A 20,656-nucleotide genomic window follows, 5' to 3' on the forward strand; every position below is an offset into this window, starting at 1 on the left:
CTGTTAATTTTCTTCTCTTTCTCCTCGAGACCAGTGCGCGGCCGGCAGGCGAGCACGGCTGACCCCTTGAGCACCCCAGGTGTGTGCCGCGCCATTCCTCTCGGCCAATGGGCTGGCCCGTAGCGCGCCGGGCGGGGCGGGGCGGGGCCGTCCCGAGGAAACCGGCTCAGGAACCGCGCCCAGGGCGCTCCAATCGGCACTGCGAGTCCTTGGCTGCTTCCCCGGGAGGAGGCGGCCGCGGCGGCGCTGACTGTCTGTACTCTGCGCTCCCGGCGCTCCGCCCCCGGGACCTGCGGGCGATTGGCTCCAGCGAGGAGGGTGGACACAGCACGGCTGGCCGCTGCAGTGGCCGCGTCAGGTGAGTGCGGGAGCCGCAGCGACCGAGGCGTTGCGGCTGCGGCAGGAGCTCGAGCCAAACTCTCCGCGCGGCCCTGCGCGGCCCGGGAAGGAAGGCGCGGCGGCGCACTCGCGAGGGGCGCCGAGCAGCCCGGGGTCGCCCCTCTCGAGTCGCGCCGGGTGTGGCACGCAGGCGACACTGCCCCCCCCCCCCTCCGAGGTCCGGTCCCCCCGAAGGAGCGGGTCGAGCGCACACTTGCGGACGGACGAGGGCGAGGGAGAGCGCGGAGCTGCGAGCGAACCCGGCGCGATGAGCGGCGAGGGCGGCTACAACTTCAGGCGGGTGGCTATCCGGCGGAAGTCCAGTCCGTCCTACCTGCCGCCCGGGACCCCACGGCCCTGGAGCAGGCCCTCGCCACACCTGGGACGGGCCGAGCCGGCCGCCTTCAGGAGCCAGGCGCCCGCAGACGGCGCAGGTGAGTGTCTCGAGGGGCAGGGTTGGGCGGGGGCGTGGCCGCCGGTGGAGGAGGCGCCGGGCGCCCTGCAGGTGTGCGGGTCTGCTGGCTGCTAAGGGAGCCAGCTGGGGGCAGCCTCCCAGACGCCGGAGCCTGGCCTTCCACCGTGACCGGTTTCGTCCCTTCCCCCAAAGGACCTTGGGCAGGAACTCACAGAGGGCTGAGTATGCCCTGGAGGTCACTTATCAGGGAATTCCGGAAGTATAGATATAGCTTAAAAAAGAAAAAAAAAACTTAGGAAGTAATAAGGCCCATTTTCGAGACCCTGAAGTTTAAGTTTCTTAGCTAAATTCCTGCTACGGCAGACCTAGTGAAGGACTCCTACGACACATGGGGGAGGCTGATGTTCTTCTTAGTCCGGTAGCCCAGCTGTTGGGTAACCTCGGACCGGCTATCCTGAGTGCTCTGGTTTTGGCTGTTGAAAAATACGCTTGACCTCCACTCTAATTGTGAAAGTCTCTCTCATAAGGAAACATGTTCCTAACATCGAGAAATGGAACTCTTATTGCTCTCTTTGTGTAGATAAATTCAGCTATCAGTAATGCAGGATTTTGAGTTCTGAATTCTCATTTAATCTTAGTGTTGGCAGGAATCCTAAAGACGATCTATTCAAGCCCACATATTTTCCTTCTCCCTTTAACGGCATTCCTTTGATCTGAGGGGAGCTTGAACCTATGTGGAAACTAGGGATTTTTTCCCTTGATCTGTAAAACGTTTTTTCCCCTACCCCCCTTTTTTGTGCTCCTATCCTACAATACCAGAAATGTCTTCTGTGTAGACCAGTTATCAGGCAGAACCGTCGTTTAAGCGGCAGAAATACAAATGCTCTTATTCACTTTCACACGTTTTGATTAGGCAAAGCTGTTATGAGGGTTTAAATGGGATAAGTATTGGAGTTTTAAAATTTCTCTGTCTAGTCCTTGTCCTGAAGCAGTAGTCCTAGGCTAGAAACACATGATGGATGGTGAATTCGAAATTTACAGCTATAGTAGGTAAGGGTAGAAACAGTGATGTGAGAAAATAGGTAAACAAGTAACTGAATTATAGTTGTTTATGTCTCAGTTTCCTCATCTGCAAAATGAGGACAGTGGTGAAATCATCTCTTCTAGATTTAGGTGTGATTCGCTCTAAAATGAATGGAAGAGTGTGTGCCCCCCGAGCCCCCCCCCCCCCCCCCCCCTTTATGTACTTGAGAGAGAGAGAAAGCAGGAGGCAGGGAGGGGCAGAGAGAGAGGGAAAGAGAGAGAATCCCAAGCAGGCTCTGCCTGGAGTCAGTCACAGGTCTCAAATCCACCAAAAGGAGATCATGACCTAAGCTGAAGTCGGGTGGTGGCTGACTTGAGCCACCCAGTCGCCCTGAGTGGTTTCCTTTTTTTAATGAAAATATGTTTGCTTTGTTTTGAAGTTATTTATGAATTAATTTTTAAGTTGAGCTACCAAATTTCTTAGTCATCATCTGTTTTCAGTCTGAGGCTGATAGGATCCAAGTTCTTTACATCATCGTTTTACTTAAAATCGCATGACTTGAGTAGGTGAGCAAAAGATGAAGAGACTTCCTTAGAAGTAGGAGTGAATGGAGCTGTGGCAGTCTATAAATCTTTCCTACAAAGCAGTTGCGCTTATAGAAGAAATAGCCTTTTCTTTTTCTTTTTAAAATGATAGGTAGGGTTTCCTGGCTGGGTCAGTTAGTGGAGCATGCAACTCTTGATCTCAGGGTTATCATTTTGAGTGCCATGTTGAGTGTAGAGATTACTTAAAAATAAAATCTTAAAAAAGCAATAATAAATGATATGTAGAATGTAGCAGTAACTTTTGTAGGTCAGTTACATTGTTTTAAAATGGTTTATAAGAACTCAAAGTTTTTGCTGCTGTTATTTTCAGAGTTGAAATCTTCCTCGATAAGATTCTTTCTCTTTACCATAATATATATATTCTCAATATATCTGAGAATGATCTGATATTTAGACAAGTAGTCTTAACCTATTGAGCGGCCACACCCTATGCAAAAGTGCTTCCTTTCTTGAATCAAATCTGCCTCCCTATTCAGTCTCATCCAATGATCATTACATAAGTAGGATCCTCTCCAAATAAAAAAATAAACCAGGTTTAATTTGCAAGAAGTGTCCATTTCTTTGCAGCACCTAGAAACGTATTTATATATGAAACCACAACATTTAAACCCATTGCATACACAGTGGATGTGACTCATAATTGAAAAATTACTTTCCCTTTTAAAGAAGGAACAAAAACTGCGAGGTTAAGAACTTAACAGAAAATTCGGTGTAGTGATATTGTGTTATATCTATGATTGTGAGACCGGCTATTTTTAGAGTTTGCTGATTTGGTGCCAAAAAAATAAATGAAAGCAAAGTCTACCAACTGCATCTTCTGTATATACCTGGAATGTGCATTTCCTGATCTAGGTGAAGCAGAGAGTTAAGATGATTAAGATACAGGGTTTGGGACTCATAGCACCCAAGTTTTAATTCTTCTTTTATTACTCGCTGTGTGAATTGGACCAAGTCCCTTAATTTCTCAGTTTCTTCATTTGAAAAATGCAGAGAACAGTACTTTATAAGATTATATAAGTAAATGGCAGAAAACAAACATTCCAGATAGTATTGTAACAAGGAATTTTTTTTATCTATCTGTGTCTGAAAGAGTCTGGCACTAGGACACAATAAATACTTGTTGAATGAATGGATACCCTCCCCCTGTAATATTCATAATAGCAACTATTTAGTGACTGCATTTTCTATACTAAGTACTGTGCTATGTGATACACACACAAACACACACGTATGAATTTATTTTGTAACAATCTTAGTAGGTAGGTAGCGGTAAGCCCATTTTACCACTGAAGAAATTGAAGCACAGAGAGCTTTACTTACTTGCTTGAAATCTTAGAATTGGTACTTGGTTTGCTAGGATTCAAATTCAAATGTGCCTGGAGTCAAAGGCAATGGTCCTATACACATAAAATTAAGCACATAATTCTACTATGGAAAAAACACATAATTAAAGGGATGTTTTACACACACAAAATTTTTTTTTCTGTTGTCCTAGGGAAACTCCTTTATTTTCTTATGATCTTAGCAATAAAAATACATTTAGAAGCATATCTGTTGTAATATATTCATCATCCAGGTGCTTTGTGGTGAAGGACTTTTCACATTGTATGATGTGCTACCTTTCTGTAAGTGGAGTTTCTTTTTCCAGTTCTCGTCACAGCTGGAGTACTCAGATTTTCAACACTTACCTCCAATACCCCCGAGCACTTTTGGAGGGCTGATTTCACCTTTGTTGTGGGAGGAGGGATGGAGATTTGGGTAAGAGTGATGAACATTTACTGTTTATTGAATGCTGTCTCTGAACCAGGATTACATGTGGTTTTGCTTCCATTTCTATAACAACCTGTAAGACAGGTTCTATTATCATTTTAGACAAGAAGAAAGCTCAAGTTTCAGAAGGTCGCAACTGTAACGTGCTACAACCAGCCTAATCTTCAGGGGCAGGATTTGAACGGAGTCTCTCTGGTCTCAGTGCTCATACACTTGTAACACTAGTTCTTGAAGGTTTCCCAGAGCTTTGAGAGGCAAAGTGCAAGGTGACACCAATGTGTTACATATGTTAGCGCTAATATTCTTTGTGACGTTAATAATGTATTTTACACTTAAAACAATGATCTGAACAAATAATTTAAAGATTTATAATAAAATAGTGGTGTGCAGCAATATCGTTAATGTTTCTTGAAGCTGCTTAAAGAGGGACTTTGAAATAGGAAAGTCCTTCAGAGGGACAGGAAACAGGAAGTGTTTTTTAGTTTGGATTTCCTTCCAAGGGCAGTTAGAGTGGTCCTTTGTCTCTTAATGAACAGCCATGCCAACTTGTGAAGCTGAGGACCTTCAGAGACTTACTCCACATTTACTTATTTGCTTGCATTTTTCTTCTGCTGACAGACACTTGGGTTCATGGATCCCACTGGTGACAGAAGAGGATGTGGGACTTTTGGGGAAGGGATTAGGGGTCTGCCCAAAGCCACTACCTCTGGGCTTCCAGGACCCTGGATGCATACCTGATATAGTCCCAGTTGTACTGAAATTCTTTTCTACATGCATGTGCTGAAAAGTTGTTTGAAAAAGGAGTCAAACATGATGCATTTAATTTTGTGAGTATAATGTGAGATTCACTAGATTTGGACAGGAGCCCGGAAACCTATACTTTTTAAATAGTACATTGGGGGATGCCTGGGTGGCTCAGTTGGTTAAGCATCCAGATTTGGCTCAGGTCATGATCTCATGATTCTGTTTGTGGGTTCAAGCCCTGTAGTGGGCTCTCTGCTGTCAGTAAGGATCCTCTGTCCCTCTCTCTCTCTGCCCTCCCCCACTAACACTCTTAAAAAAAAAAAAAAGTACATCAGAACAGGGCGCCTGGGTGGCTTAGTCGGTTAAGTGTCCGACTCTTGATCTCTGCTCAGGTCATGATCTCACAGTTCGTGGGATTGAGCCCCAAGTCAGGCTTCATGCTGTTGGCATGGAGCCTCCTTGTTGTTCTCTCTCCCTCTCTCTGTTCCCCTCCCCTACTTGAGTGCGCTCATGTGTGCACTCTCTCTCTCTCTCTCTCTCTCTCAAAATAAGTAAAATTATAAAAGGAAAGTACATCAGGTGATTTTGATGATCTACTTGGTTTCCAAAGGTCCTCCTACTGGCTGCATCAGAATTACTTGGAGTGCTAATTAAAAATTCCCAGGGGTGCCCGGGTGGCTCAGTTGGTTGAGCGTCAGACTTTGGCTCAGGTCATGATCTCGCCGTTTGTGAGTTCCGAGCCCTGGGTGGGGCTCTGTGCTGACGGCTCAGAGCCTAGAGCCTGCTTCAGATTCTGTGTCTCCCTCTCTCTCTGCCCCTCCTCTGCTCATGCTCTGTCTCTCTCTGTCTTTCAATAATAAATAAACGTTAAAAAAAATTAAAGAAAAATTCCCATCCATATCCTGGGTATAATGAGTCAAAATCTCCAGGGGTAGGGTTAGAGAAGCTGTATTTTTAACAAGTGCCCCAGATGATTCTAATGTGCAACCAGCTTTACTGTGAATTCCTAAACATTGGTGAACCCTGCCTTTGGTCCTCAGCACAGGTAACCAAAATTAGCAGGTGCAAAGCAAAGAACAATCTAGATGGCCCTTCAACTAGCACAACATCCAGGCCCTCTGTACTTTTTGGCAAACCTTTTGCCCATTTCTGGCTGATTCTTCATTGCATTTTTTATATCTGTTATAGGTATTTCCTACTTTGTTCTTGTTTCTGAGCTCGAGCTGTGAGATCATGACCTGAGCAGAAGTCGGAGACTTAACCGACTGAGCCACCCAGGCCCCCCCACCCCACCGGATTAATTTTCTTAAATCTGGACCTTGATCATAATCTTCACATTGTCAGAAGCATTCTGTGGCTCGCCAACTGCCTGTTATTGATGTCTATAATGGAATATTTTAAAATGGTCACCTTAGTGACTGTTGGTTAAATCTTTACCAGTAACCTCTCAGTGGGGAGTTGGACCTTTTAAAATTCATACATTCGTTCTTATTTGAACTAGTCATGCATTGATCACAGTTCAGGAATTGTGTGTTTGTTTTCATGAGTAAATTTAGCATTGTTTGCAGAGCATTGTCTAGAATTAGTTCTCTGTCCCTGGAGTGTAGTTGGCAATGTGGACATCACCAACAAGTATTCTGGGTGCCCATGATCAATTTTGTATTGCCTCCCTTATGCAAGAATACAGTGGAGAAGCCAACCCCAGCTGCTATGCCCCTCACGCGTACCAGCGCACTGAAATTAAGCCATCAACTTCAGCTGCAGCATCTGCAAAAACTAGGGAGCTGCCACCATTCTGGGGAATGCTTGAGCCACAGTGCAGTCTTGCTGCACACCAGTACCCCATCTGCTCTGCAAGGTTGGGTTGTTCTCTGGGGCCTCTAGCAAGATTTTGTGTTAGGCTCCATGTTAAGAGTAACCCTAAAAAGTGCAATGACTTTGCGAAGAGGTTATTTGTATTTTTTAAAATGTATGCTAGTGAGCATATTTAGGAAGTGAAAAGTCAGTAGGTAGAACCAAATAAGATGCCCTGACTGAAGAATACAGGTGAGTTATGCTTACATTTTCAAGTACAGTGCAATATAATTTGTGTGAGGTTATCAAATTATAGCCAACTAAAACCCTTGATAGAAAGAGTAAAACATTTATTTTATTTTATTTTATTTTATTTTATTTTATTTTATTTATGTATTTATTTATATATTTATTTATTTATTTGTTTATTTATTTATTTATTTAGCGAGCTAGGGAATGGCAGAGAGAGAGGGAGAGAGAGGATCCCGAGCAGGCTCTGTGCTATCAGCGCAGAGCCCAATGTGCACTGTGGGAGATCAAGCCCCACTAACGGTGAAATCGTGACCTGGGCCAAAACTAAGAGTTGGCTGCTTCCCAGGCACCCTGAAAAACTTTTAAACAAAGTGATCTTCATTTTACCTGCAGAAAGTTGAGTGATCTATACCTTTTTTCCCCTAATTTATGCTATTTAATGGTATCATTTGGTGGTATGCCATGTTGATAAATGATATTGGGAGTCCAAAGGTGAATGAGACGAATGCCCTGACCTTTGGTCATTTCAATCCTAGAAGGAGCAGTAGGATGTAAAATAAACACCTGGGTATAAGTTAGTGTTATATGTAAAAGCAGTGATTAGAGTGGTTGTAGTTCAGAGGAAGGAAATCCATACCAGGTTGGAAAAATGATTTCACTCCCAAGTCCATTCAGAGCCCTACACCAATTAACTCCATCTATGTATCTCCATTCTCTTTTCAGTTCTCTGTATCCTTCATTACAAAGCTTGCCTCCTAGAATCCCAGTAAAGCTAGGGATCCTTCAGTCTTTTAACAAGTATATCAGTGTTCACTATGGATGAGGCATTGTGGCAGGGCCTAGAAATCTAGGTGAAAAGAATCCATGATAAGGGCTGATAGTATCGGCTTTGGAGTTGGACGGACTGAGTTTGAATCCTCCTCTAGTAATTAAGTGGTGGATTTGGAGCTCTTTTTGACTCTGCTCCCTTATATATAAAACGGGAACGTTAATATTACCTACATCATAGAGTTGTTGGAAGAATAAAAGTTAATATTCTTAAGGGCTTAGAGCAGTGTTCGGGAAGTGTTGAGGGAATAACTTTCAGTAGTTTTGTTGGGATTAACACAAGTGCTATCCTCATAGTCTGGCCTTCTCTTCTATTGTATGTGTCCCTCTAATCTGGTGCTATCTCACGAGATTGTGATTGGTTGCTTACAGTTGTACCTATTGAATGCAAGCTCAAACATGCTGAGCTCTTTCCTGCTTAGCCCTCTTCTCCCGAGTCCCTGCCGAAAGGGCCTCTCTCCTCCGTCTTCCCTCTTGTGCCATCCTGAGCCCCACTTTCATGTCAAACTTCCCTAAAGCCTGGAGTGCATCACAGAACCACCACCCTCTACCTCTATTTCCTAATTGAAGTCTGGCCTTCTCCTCTTCACACTGATCCTCTGGTGACTCAAGTGGCCATTGGTCATCTTGCATGATCCATGGACCTCCTGGTCAGGATGTGAGGCCAGTCCACCCGTAGCTTTCCCTGACTATTTGTCTTCTATGTTCCTAGAAAAAAAATCCTCATTAACTCTTGCCAGCCAACTCCAGTTCTTCATGTTTGTCTGTTGTACCTGCCCCACCAGTCCCTAACTGGAGTCATCCATTGCCATCACTCCTCAGGAGCCCTTCGAAGTCCATGTAAAGGCACAGTAAATGTGAAGTAAACGGAAGAATCCCAAACTACCTTGGCACATCTTGGTCCAACAGAAAAATTTTCTGGCAGTGCTGTCAGAGAATGGAATTGAGTTCCTTTAATGATGGTGAGCTCCTTATTAATGAGGATGCTCAAAGATAGGCCAGGTGACTTAGTGGCTGTGCTGTAGAGATGGGGTGTCTTTCTGGCCTGTGCTCCTAGCTCAGAGACTGTTCTCCTGTCAGTGGTTCTTTGCTTTCCTTCTGTGTCTATATCATTTGTATGCACCTATCAGCAGCATGTGGTAGTTTTGTGCAGCGGTGTGTTAGGGGAAGCTTGGGAGTGGTATACTTCGGCCTTGTTGAGAATCCATTGACTAGGTGCCCTTTTTGTTTAACAATTGTGATTAGTCCCGGCATTCTTTCTGATGCTGTGGTATGTCTGGACTAAGAGACCTTTGGAATTAGGAGGACCTGGGTTGCTCCTCTATGGAAAGACACAATGCTTTTTTGTCCAAAGTTTTGTTCTCTTCTAGCTTTGTCTCTCCCATTCTTGCTATCCTCCTTTTATGGCCTTTTTTTTCTTTTTCTGTTGTTTCTCACTCTTAGGACTTAGCTTTTGAGATCAAAACTCCTAATAAAAGTTGTCTTTTGGGGCACCTGGCTGACTCAGCTGGAAGAGCGCGCAACTCTTGATCTTTGGATCATGAGTGCAAGCCCCACTTTGGGTGTGGAGCCTACTTAAAAAAAAAAAAATTAGGGGCACCTGGGTGGCTCAGTTGGTTGAGTGACTGACTCTTGATTTCGGCCGCTCAGTTGTGAGATTGAGGCCTATGTTGGGCTCACGCTGAGCATGGAGCCTGCTTGGGATTCTCTGTCTCCCTCTCACTCTGTGCCTTCTCTCTCTCTCTCTCTCTCTCTCTCCCCTCCCCCACCCCCCACCCAAAAATTAAAACCTTAAAAAAAGTTTTTTTAAGTTGTCTTTCTGCCCAGATCTAATGGGCTTGCTTTAAAAAACAATCTGAGGGGCGTCTGGGTGGCTCAGTTGGTTGGGCATCTGACTTTGGCTCAGGTCATTGTCTCGCGGTCTGTGAGTTCGAGCCCTGCATTGGGCTCTGTGCTGACAGCTCAGAGCCTGGAGCCTGCTTCAAATTCTGTGTCTCCCTCTCTCTCTGCCCCTCCCCCGCTCATGCCTTGTCTTTCTCTCTCTGTCAAAAATAAACATTAAAAAAGTAATAAAAGTAAAAAATAAAACAATCTGAGTGATAGATATTAGGTATGATCAGAAGCAAAATTTTAGTTTCCAGTTCTCATAGCAAAAGGTGAGACTGTGGAACATCTGATACCTGAAATCTGTCTGTATTGTTTTCCAGATCTCAATGTATTTCACCAAATCTAAAATGCACACTTTTTCACATTTTAACATCTCTGAAATTGGGATGCTTTCCGTTGGTGGCATTTAAAAAATTGTAAGATGTTAAAATATAGATTGGCTTGAATTGTAAAATGTAACTGCAGTATTTACTCCCTCTGAATAATAGTGAAGATGATGAAATGTATTCCTGGATTATATAACTGAGAACATTGACTAACTACTGCCTTCTCCCTCTTCTCTAAACCCAAAACATATGTTGTGTGGTTATCTCCTCTGTATCTCTGGCTACTTCTTCAGCCCCCTTAATTATAATTATTATAATAAGAGTCGTAATAGCTATCATTTATTGAGCACTTACTTTGTTGGTCAGACACTGTCCTAAGTGCTTTATGTGCATAAACTCAGTTACCACAAGTCCTCACTGTACAGAAGTGGAACCAGAAGCCCAGACAGATTAAATCATTTGTTAGAAGTTCATATGGCTGGGGGAGCCAGGATTTAAATCCATGCTCTCAACACCTGGGCTTTTCTATCTCCCATTAATTTCTTATTGCCAGTTTTTAACATCCCAGAACATAAATAAAGTTACTAATTGTTGCTCTTGAGTAACAGAGGAAGCACTTTTCCCTGGTATTTTTCTCTATTCTATCCATAGTATTCAAAACAAAAGCAATGCTCTGACCCACTGTAGCTAGTAAGGAAGGGAGGAAAAAACAAACAAACATGTTCATGGAGAAAGAGAAACATTCTTAGAAAAGATTCTGCAGATGGTTACAAGAAATAGCTACCTGGTCTTTGCTGTGCACCCAGACTTCCCAGGAATACTTACCTAATTCAAGTCCTCTGCTGCTTTCTTTCTAGGAAATTTTGACTAGATTATATCCTATCTTTAGCAGGGTGATACTTATGTACCGAACTTTGAAGTTATATGAATAGTATTAATTTTCAAGAATCCTGCTATTTATAGATGTTATCCAAACAGGAAAAACTGCATTTCTCTTACCTAATTAAAAAAAAAATAGAACTATAATGTATGGCTATGTAATAGAATATGTCTATTATACACATGTATATGTGTGTATATAATGTTAATAGATCAATATCATGATCCTATTGGTATGTGTCAGCAAGGCACTTTAAATTTTCAAGGAGAATTCTGTAAGCTCCCTCCTCCCAGCCCTCTTAACACCTTAAAGCACAGGGTGTGGGTAGTCACACTCAGATGCCCACTGTGGAAGAAATAGGAAACTGACGAGGGTGCTAATTAGAGCCCCTTTTTAGTCCTTTTATAGAAAGTGGTAAGCTCAGGCCAGTGGTTGTGAAAACAGTGAAAAGAAGGGAAGAGAAGGATTCGCGGAGAAGCAAGGAGGAAACTGCCAATGATGGCCATCATTGTTCCAAAGTCAGTGTGGTGCCCAGTAGAGGCTCATTTTCAATTGAGAACTGATGCTCGTTTCCAAGTTTTGGAACTAAAGGACCAACTTGCAAGTTTTTGTTAACCTGGGAGATTTGCTTTAACCACATTGTGGGCACTGGGGAGATAGAAAAAAGAAATAGAAAAGTAAAAGATATTTGTGTAATCCCCACTTCCAGGGGGCATCCTATAATGTCATGAGAGCTTCCCAGAGCCGGCAGGAGTGCGTGGGGTACTTTTCTTCCTCATGGTCTTGATGGTAACCCATTTCTGTAAACCTGAGGAAAATTGTATTGGCAATTACATGTATCACTGACACACTAAAAGCCCTTATTTCAGAATATTTCACTCCTGCAGATCTTTTGTTAATTGTCCATTTCTGGCATAGATTCCTGGGTTCCACTATTCATACTTTTTCATCTGGAAAAGGTCTCAAAGCCAGTTCCTTACAGTTAGTTCCTGCAAATGTTATAGTGGCTCATTCAGAAAATAGGCTTCATTATGGACTTTTGGAAAAGCTTAACAGTTTATATCTGCTTATTTGCCTTTATCTGAAAATACTACTCCCCAATTATAGATGGAGAAAATCCCTTCCTGTTATTTTTTTCTTCGAATATTTTTTCTTTGCTCATGTGTTATGTGACACAACTTCTTATTGTAGACCTGAAAGTCTTGGATAGGAACTTTCAGTCACTTGAAACATTATTTTTATTTTTTTATGTCTGTTTCTTTTTGAGAGAGTGTGAGCGGGGGAGGGGCAGAGAGAAAGGTAGACATAGAATCCGAAGCAGACTTCAGGCTCTGAGCTGTCAGCACGGAGCTTCTCAGACCCACGAACTGCGAGATCATGACCTGAGCCGAAGTTGGACACTTAACAGACTGAGCCAACCAGCCTCCCCAAAACATTTTTAATGTTTAAAAAGTATTGAGTTCATCTGTTTTCCATGTTTACTTAAATTCACCTTCACCCTGAGGCCTTTCCCTGACCATCTTATTTAACGTTGGAAACCCTGCTCTCCCACTCTTTTCCGGGTTTTATTTTTCTTTGTAACACTTGGCACTATTTAACTGTTTTCTACTCCTCCTTTCTGCTGTTCGTCCCCTCCCCCGCCCCCAGTACATGAACTAACCTCCATGAGGTCAACTGGTTTTGTCGGTTGTGTTCTTTTTTCACAAAGACAGGGTATCGTCAGGGTCCACATTGTGGCAACTGCCCAGCTTAGGCCTGAGGGCTTGTGAAACAGGGATGTAGGTGGTGGTTGTGTGTTCGGGTGGGTAGTGGGAGTGAGCATTGGTCAGACCTGTGAGGTAGGGTGCCAGGCCGGGCCCTTTGACCAGAGCGCCCCCGCTACGGCAACTAAGACACTGTTGGCTGCAGTTTTGACCAGAACAGGTGGAGGCAGAGTGTGGGATCAAACTGATTTAAGAATAAAGTAGAGACGAGTTGGCATGAGGCCTCAGTTCATCAAGTTGAGACTATGTAGTTAGAGAAGCTTCTTCATCGCTTTTCCTAATTAGTTGAATGACTTTAACACAAAGATAATTTTATGTTAGCATAATGAGAGCAGTGACTCTAGTGGTCTTGTTCCCTGCTATTTCTCCAGCACCTAGAAGAGCTCCTGGCTCACTGGGTTTTTGTGAAATTGGGTGAGGGCGGGGGTACAAATATAGCACTCAAGATTTCAAAGTGCATGTTTTATGCCAGCCCAATATTTAAAAATCTAGTTAGTAAACAAACTTTACCCTACCTTACCTTCATTTTTTTCTTTACTCCTTGTCTTTATTTTTCCCAAATAGAGTTCCTTTAAATAAGTTTTCTTGGTGCAGATGAGAGGTGATTCAGTTTAAAGGTGCACAACTAGAACTTTTAAAAGTATATTTGTTTGATATACAAAGTATACTTCAATTATAACTATTGAAGTTACATCTCTGAGTTGTTTCCTTGAGACAAAGTTCTATCTGTGAAAATCACTCTGGGGGTGGGGTGTAAGGGAAAAAGTCCTTTGGCAAAGCAAAGGGATTAGCTATCTGATAGTATGTTTAACCTGAACTACATAACAAGTTGAGCCTTTTCCCTTGGTTTTCTAAGGTTTCTCACAGGCCTCTGAAAGATTTTTTCCTTTCCAGCTCTTTTATTTGATAGTACATTCTAAAACTTTCCATCTACATTTGTATGATGGAGGAAGACCTCAAACCATAGTAATTAGCTTTGTGTTAGCTTGCAGTAGATCTTAGCCACAGAAAAGTTGGTTGTCCTGTACCTACAAAATGAGGTACAGGTGAGCACTTAATAGCTTGAATACAAAACTCCTTACAGCTGGAATATTTAAAATAGTTTTGTTCTATTCCCCATAAATTTGATGCACAGGAAAATAATTTTAAATTCATAGGCTAAATTCATTTCTTTGCTCCTTTATAATAGTCTGACCTTTTCAAAGAAGAAAGCTTTAATTATAGTGTGTATAGGAAGGTCACTTCCTTCATGTCAATTAGGATTTTTGTGTATCTGGGGCCACTCGCTGGTTTCTTTATAGGTGTAATTAATTGCCTTCTCAGTGCTTTATGCTAGGGAAATGGGAACTGCGTTAAATTTTTGTAGATATTGACATTTAGAATGTGATTAATTTGTGAACTAGGGTTCAGATTTATTCTAATGCAAAAATCTATACAATGTGATGAGGCATCATTTGGTGTTTTGATCAAATTTTGTTCACTCTGTATAAGTCATGGAGTAGTGGACAAGATTAAAGAAAAATTCAGTACAATGATGAGTGGTAGAAATTTTTTGTTCTGAGAGAAGTAGCTTCATTTCTTGAAAGTGGGGTAAAATTGGTTAAGAGATCTGGCTCAGTAATCACACAGGCCTGGGTTCAAATCCTGCCTCTGCCACTGCACAGCTTCGGGCAAGTTGCCTTACCTCCTGAAGGCTTTCTTTATAATCAGGATAATGAAAATGATCATAACATTGTAAAGGATTAAATGAAGTAATGCATGTCAGGTTTGGTACATTTACATATTCAGTACTCAATAAATGCTGCTACAAATTGTATACAGACCGTGTATATATGGTATATGTAATATATGTATGATTGTGCATTTTAATTGGTAATTAGAATTGGACCCAGGTCTTTTGAAGATGTCTGCTGAAGCTAATGTATCAAAACTTCTACACAGATACCCACAGAATTAAGTAGAACAAGCAGATTTCAAATTAGCAAATGTTTTTTATTAGCTCCTAAAATCTTACAAAGATTTTAATGTGTTTTTATGTTTACAAAGGTATGCTTACAAAGTTTTTTCAGATGTTCTATGAATTCCTTGTTACTTTTTGGGGTGTTTTATATTTGACCAGTGTCTTTTCATTTTCAACAGAAAGGAAATACCTTTTGTAGACCCCCTGATCTTCCTATTGCACATTATTTCACATATTTCCCTCTATCATCCTCTATACTACTGATATGTTGTCACCATGAAACTTATTTTTCATAATGTTGCACGTCAGTGTTGAGGGTAGGAATATGCAGGAAATGCTCAGTTCTTTTCTTCTTAGGAGATAGTACGTTCTCCTTTGCATTATTGACATGGCTCGGAAATATGTCGTACTGACCACACTGTACCTTCCTAGATCAGTCTTGTTTAACAGCAGTAACTGTTAGGACATTACCCCAAGTTGAAAAAGAAAAAAGTATCTATAGCTCTTAAAGTAATGTTAAAAGCTCTGAAATTTTTTCATGTTAGCCTTCATCAACAAATACGTTAAGCTTGATTTTACTTTTCCCCACTGTTCATTGCAGATGAAAAGCCACAAATTAGAGGCAAGAAGGGGAGTGACCACAGGAGTGTGCTTCTAAACAATACAGCAGAAATTGTCTGACAATCTGACATAAAGAATAGAAAAAATTTGCAATACCGTCCAATGTTTCAGTAATGGATATTCACAACTATGTCTTTGTCATCAAAAAAGTTAAATAATGTTCAACACTGTAAAAAGCAATCGTGTATAATTTCCTAAAAATTTTGACTGTGATTGTTTTCAATTTTACCTTCATGTACCAGACTAGGATTATAGTGTGACATCATAGAAATAGCAGTCTGGCTGTTAAGTCACAATCAGACTCTTTTTTTCCACCCCCTTTCCCTTTGGTTTCCATTGGCCTACCTCTTGGGTCTTTATGAAATCAAAGCAAACTGTAGATAAAGGGTGTGAAAATTTTCTACAAGTGCTAGTGGTTGGTAAACAGGGTTTAATTTGTAAACCCCAATTATGATGGTTTTTTAAAATTATTTTTTAAATGTTTTTTATATGTTTATTTATTTTTGAGAGAGCACGTGAGCAGGGGAGGGACAGAGAGAGAGAGGGAGACACTGAATCTGAAGCAGGCTGCAGGCTCTGAGTGGTCAGCACAGAGCCTGATGCAGGGCTCAAACTAACGAAACGTGAGATCATGACCTGAGCTGAAGTTGGATGCTTAATCGACTGAGCCACCCAGGTGCCCCTAAATGAATTTTTTTAATGTTTGTTTATTTTTGAAAGAGAGAGAATGAGCAGGGGAAGGGCAGAGAGAGAGGGAAACAGAATCCGAAGCAGGCTCTAGGCTCTGAGCTGTCGGCCCAGAGCCTGATGCGGGTCTCAAACTCATGAGCAGTGAGATCATGACCTGAACCAAAGTCGGACACTTAACGGACTAAGCCATCTAGGTGCCCTTCAATTATGTTTAAGAGCACCATCCATAAAGTATTTGGTTAATGCAGAATTCCCCAGTCTGCACCATTGACACTGTGGGGCTCATAATTCTTTGTTGTGGGGGCTGTCCTGTGCATTGTAGGACATTTACCAGCATCCTAGCCTCTACTCACCGGATGAAAGTAGCTCAGACATTGCCAAATTTTCCATGAAGAGCTAAAATTGCCCCAGCCTGAGAACCACTGCTTTAGTGCAAGTGTATTTAAATTAGGTATAAACTGGTGTGCCTGGGTATCTCAGTTGGTTAAGGGTCTGACTTTGGCTCAGGTCGTGATCTCACTGCTCGTGAGTTCGAGCCCCACATGGGACTCTGTGCTGACACCTCAGAGTCTGGTGCCTGCTTCAGATTCTGTGTCTCCCTCTCTCTCTGCCCCTGTCCCACTCATGCTCTTTCTCAAAAATAAATAAACATTTATTTATTTATTTAAAAATTTTTAATATTTATTTATTTTTGAGAGAGAGACAGACAGAGAGAGAGACAGAGAGAGAGAGAGAGACAGAGTGTGGGCAGGGGAGGGGCAGAGAGAGAGAGGGAGACACAGAATCTGAAGCAGGAGCCAGGCTCCGAGCTGTCAGCACAGAGCCCAACGCAGGGCTTGAACCAAGAACCGCGAGATCATGACCTGAGCCGAAGTTGGACGCTTAACCAACTGAGCCACCCAGTTGCCCCCAAAAATAAATAAACATTAAAAAAAATCAGGTATAAACTTAAAACCAAATGCACTGCTTATGTTTTATCTACACAAAAATGTCCAATTACCGTCTTTTCATGGTGGTTTTGGGTACCTTCTGTGCTCACTTTTTGTTGTTGAACAAGGAAAGAACTGCCTATGTTTGGATTTGTTTCCTACTTGTTTTATATCGCCCCTATTGTGACTTTAAAGTACTGAAAAAGACTTCTATGACTCATAGAAGGAAGTATACAGCATTGTTTTAGCATCTCATTATTGAAGTTTCTGGACTGTTTGGTGGGGCATATAACTCCTAGTAGAATGCCAATGCTGGTTGAAGAGGAGGGTACTTGCAACTTGCCTGATTTGTAGCTGGTCCCCTGGAACAGATGGTGCTCTTAAAGCCAGTCTCTGTGGATATGCTGATCTGTGTGCACAAAGTGGGGCAGAGTGCCAGAGTCTACTAGGGAGATGAATGTTGCAAGCCTTTGCTCTCTGCCAGCAAGAAAGGGTGCCGAAGTCTCTGTTTTCTCGTTTCTTCTTCTTCTTCCTTCCTCCTTCAAGAGTTCTGTCATTTTCATGTTAGTTTTACAGGAGCATGAGCTGGACAAGGGAATGGGCAGAAGAACCGAGAAGTCTAGGGCTATAAGGAATGCTTTGGGGAGAGTTCAAAATAGGCCCAGGGACAAGCACAGAGTGTAAGAAGCACATGGGAGATCAGAGAGGGTTTTAAGACATGTTGCTGTGGAGTGGACGTTGTATTTGTAGGGTTTGAATGCCTGCCACATGCCAGGTGTTGAGCAAAGAGCTTTATATACACAATTGTACTTAATCCTCCCTCCAATTTTCCGAGATGTGCACTATTTCACTTGTTTTATCGATGAGGAAACTATGGTCTTGGAAAGGTGATTGGCTTCCTCAAAGTTTCCTAGCTAATGAATGATAGAACCGGGACGCACATCTAAGCTAGTCCGTGTGTAAAGCCTGCAATCAACCACAGTATTATTCAGTTAATAGGCTGCTAGAAATTACATTCCTCTTCTGTGGGATTTAGAGGTATAAAACAGTAGAAAATTACCTTTTATCTTAATTAAACAAAAGAACTAAAGTACTTTGGACCAGATGGAAGAGGAGAACTAGAGTGTTCCCTGGCCTGCATGAGAGCTCATGTCTGCTCATGAGCTAGCACAAAGTGGCTCTTACTCCTTTCTTTTGCAGGCATGTGCACGTGGCTTCCTGGGTTTGGTTGGTAGCTCGTTCGTCTAGGTGGATGCTTGGGTAGATTTTCTCTCTCTCTCTTTTTTTTTTTTTTTTTTTTGGTAGGTACTTGCAAGGATAGGGAGGAGATGACATGCACTGTAACTGTTGCTTTATGGTGAAATAAATGTATAAATCACCCAAACATGTCTCAAACCATTGTTTCTGCCCACTGCCATCTTCATAAATCTCTGGATCAGTTCTTACAGAATTCCTTCTGGTGACAACAGCTTACAAGCCAGTAACGCTCTGGTTTTATGGATAAATTCCTCTGTCCCTCCTACTTAAAGATCACTGAACTGTCAGCCCTATGATTTGGTCCCAGTGGCTTAGCTCATCCCTGTCCCCAGCCAGTATCTGAAGTTGTATCTTCAGAGCACCACTCTTGTTTGCAAAGCGTCACATTCCTCAATGTCTTGCCTTATGGCTAAGAAAAGGGCTTGTGAGAAACAGAATGTGAGGTCAGAAAAATCTGTTTCAGGAGAGCTGTAGTACTGGCAGTCCTGAAAATGCCAGAATGAAAATGAACCATAGTCCTGAAGTTCAGTCTCTGCATTTGATTGTGATGACAGTTTTGAAAAAGGAACCATATTTGAAAAGGCCTAAAACCAAATTAAAGTAATAAATTGTGGGGTTGTGTTTTTGTTTATTATTAGAAAATTAACAGGTTGACTTTCGTTTTTTAAGCTTATTTACTTTTTTTTTTTTTAATTTTTTTTAACGTTTATTTATTTTGGGGACAGAGAGAGACAGACCATGAACGGGGGAGGGGCAGAGAGAGAGGGAGACACAGAATCGGAAACAGGCTCCAGGCTCTGAGCCATCAGCCCAGAGCCCGACGCGGGGCTCGAACTCACGGACCGCAAGATCGTGACCTGGCTGAAGTCGGACGCTTAACCGACTGCGCCACCCAGGCGCCCCAAGCTTATTTACTTTTTATTAAAATTTTTAAATTTATTTTTTAATGTTTATTTTTGAGAGGGGGGGGTGCAGAGAGAGAGGGAGTCATAGAATCTGAAGCAGGCTCTGGGTTCTGAGCTGTCAGCTAAGTGCCCCACACAGGGCTAAGCTCATGGACTGTGAGATCATAACCTGAGCCAAAGTTAGATGCTTAACTGAGTGAGCCACCCAGGTGTGGGTGGGAGGGGGGCAGAGAGAGGGAGAGGGAGAGGGAGAGACAGAGAGAGAGAGAGAGAGAGAGAGAGAGAGAGAATCCCAAGCAGGCCCTGAGCTGTTAGTAGGGAGCCTGATGTGGGTGGGGCTCAAACTCACAAACCGTGAGATTGTGACCTGAAGCCAAAATCAAGAGTTTGATGCTCAACTGATTGAGTCACCCAGGTGCCCCAGGTTTACTCTTTTTAAAAACCAACTTTATTGAGATATAACTAAAATATCATACACTTTATCCATTTAAAGTGGATAAACTGACTTCTAGGTGGAAAAAACAGTGGAAAAACTTTGGAATGTTTCAATATAATTCCATAGAGCTCTGACTTAGGCAATGATTTTTGACAGAGGAATTTTCTCTCTTCAAAAGGGCTTAATTATGGCCAAGTAAGAACTAGGACAAAGATCAAACAAAAAATGGGTAGCATTTCTTCAGAGTTCAGAAAGTTTTGGCTACCTTTAAGAAGACACCCTGTCCCAAATTTGTAATGATTTAAGTGCTTTCTTCCAATTGCCTAACATTTGAGATGGTGATTGATAATGTATATAGACATGGTTGGCTTATTAGAAAATCTTTCACAGAAGCATAGTAAATGGAGATAGAAAAGCAAGGGTCACTGATAAATAAGTTCCTATGCAAATATGTGCTTTCTTTAACACTTCCCGGTTGGAGACTTTGGGGTGTGTTCATGAATTGGCCATGAAAGAGAGTGAGGCAAATGAGGTTGAAGGTGGTTCAGAGGTTCTTAAAGGAACAGGAGAAACTGCACTTGGCATAATGAGATTTATTAGAAAAAGCTGGCACCTAGTGAAGTCTTCAGTGTGCTCTGTCTAGTCCTTACAAGGGAAAAATCCTTTAAAAGAATACACAGTCTTCTTCATATGGCTCTTTAAAGGTAAGTTTTTTATGTGGTTAATATTTGTAAAAGCTTGTATCAAGGGTTTTTTTTCAATTTCTTTTGCTACTTCTGTGGTATAAAATAGGTATTTAGGAAATGAACTTTGACTTACATAATTCTTACCCTTTGACCATTGCTTAGGAACCATTAGGTTGCAAATTGGGGCTTACCTAGTACAATGGCTTTTTATATGGGTAAGGACTGAAGGAAGCAGCTAATTCATGGTAGGATTATTGAATAAAATGTTTTGTTTCTGTGGGTGCTGAAAATGGCAGAAAACATATTTATTGCATTTCATCAGTAGGTCTTTATGCATTAATTATTTTGGGACTGAATTTACATAACTAACATAAGCTTCACTGAAAATGAGGAATAAGTTAGACTGGGAGTCAGGCTATACTGTGAGCTGTGAATAAGATACATATTCTTTCCAAGAGTGTAAAATTTCTTTGCTAAACATGGATTAAAAAAAAAAAAGAAGCTTC

General features: G+C 42.0%; 1 protein-coding gene across 6 annotated transcripts in view; it reads left to right on the plus strand.

Annotated features, from left to right (window-relative positions):
* The first annotated feature begins 223 nt into the window (after positions 1 to 223).
* FGD4 (FYVE, RhoGEF and PH domain containing 4) overlaps positions 224 to 20,656 on the plus strand; it is a 241,470-nt gene continuing 221,037 nt past the window's right edge. For 5 of the 6 annotated variants that reach the window (XR_007153924.1, XM_047866422.1, XM_047866420.1 and 2 more), the window contains exon 1: positions 373 to 812. Coding sequence is in view for 5 of the 6 variants with exons in the window: in XM_047866422.1 (XP_047722378.1) it covers positions 647 to 812 (166 nt within the window). In the remaining variant the exon portion in view is untranslated. The other variant, XM_047866421.1, reaches the window with a different exon arrangement.

Source organism: Prionailurus viverrinus, chromosome B4 (assembly GCF_022837055.1).
Source record: "Prionailurus viverrinus isolate Anna chromosome B4, UM_Priviv_1.0, whole genome shotgun sequence".
In the NCBI taxonomy this organism is placed as follows: Eukaryota; Metazoa; Chordata; class Mammalia; order Carnivora; family Felidae; genus Prionailurus; species Prionailurus viverrinus.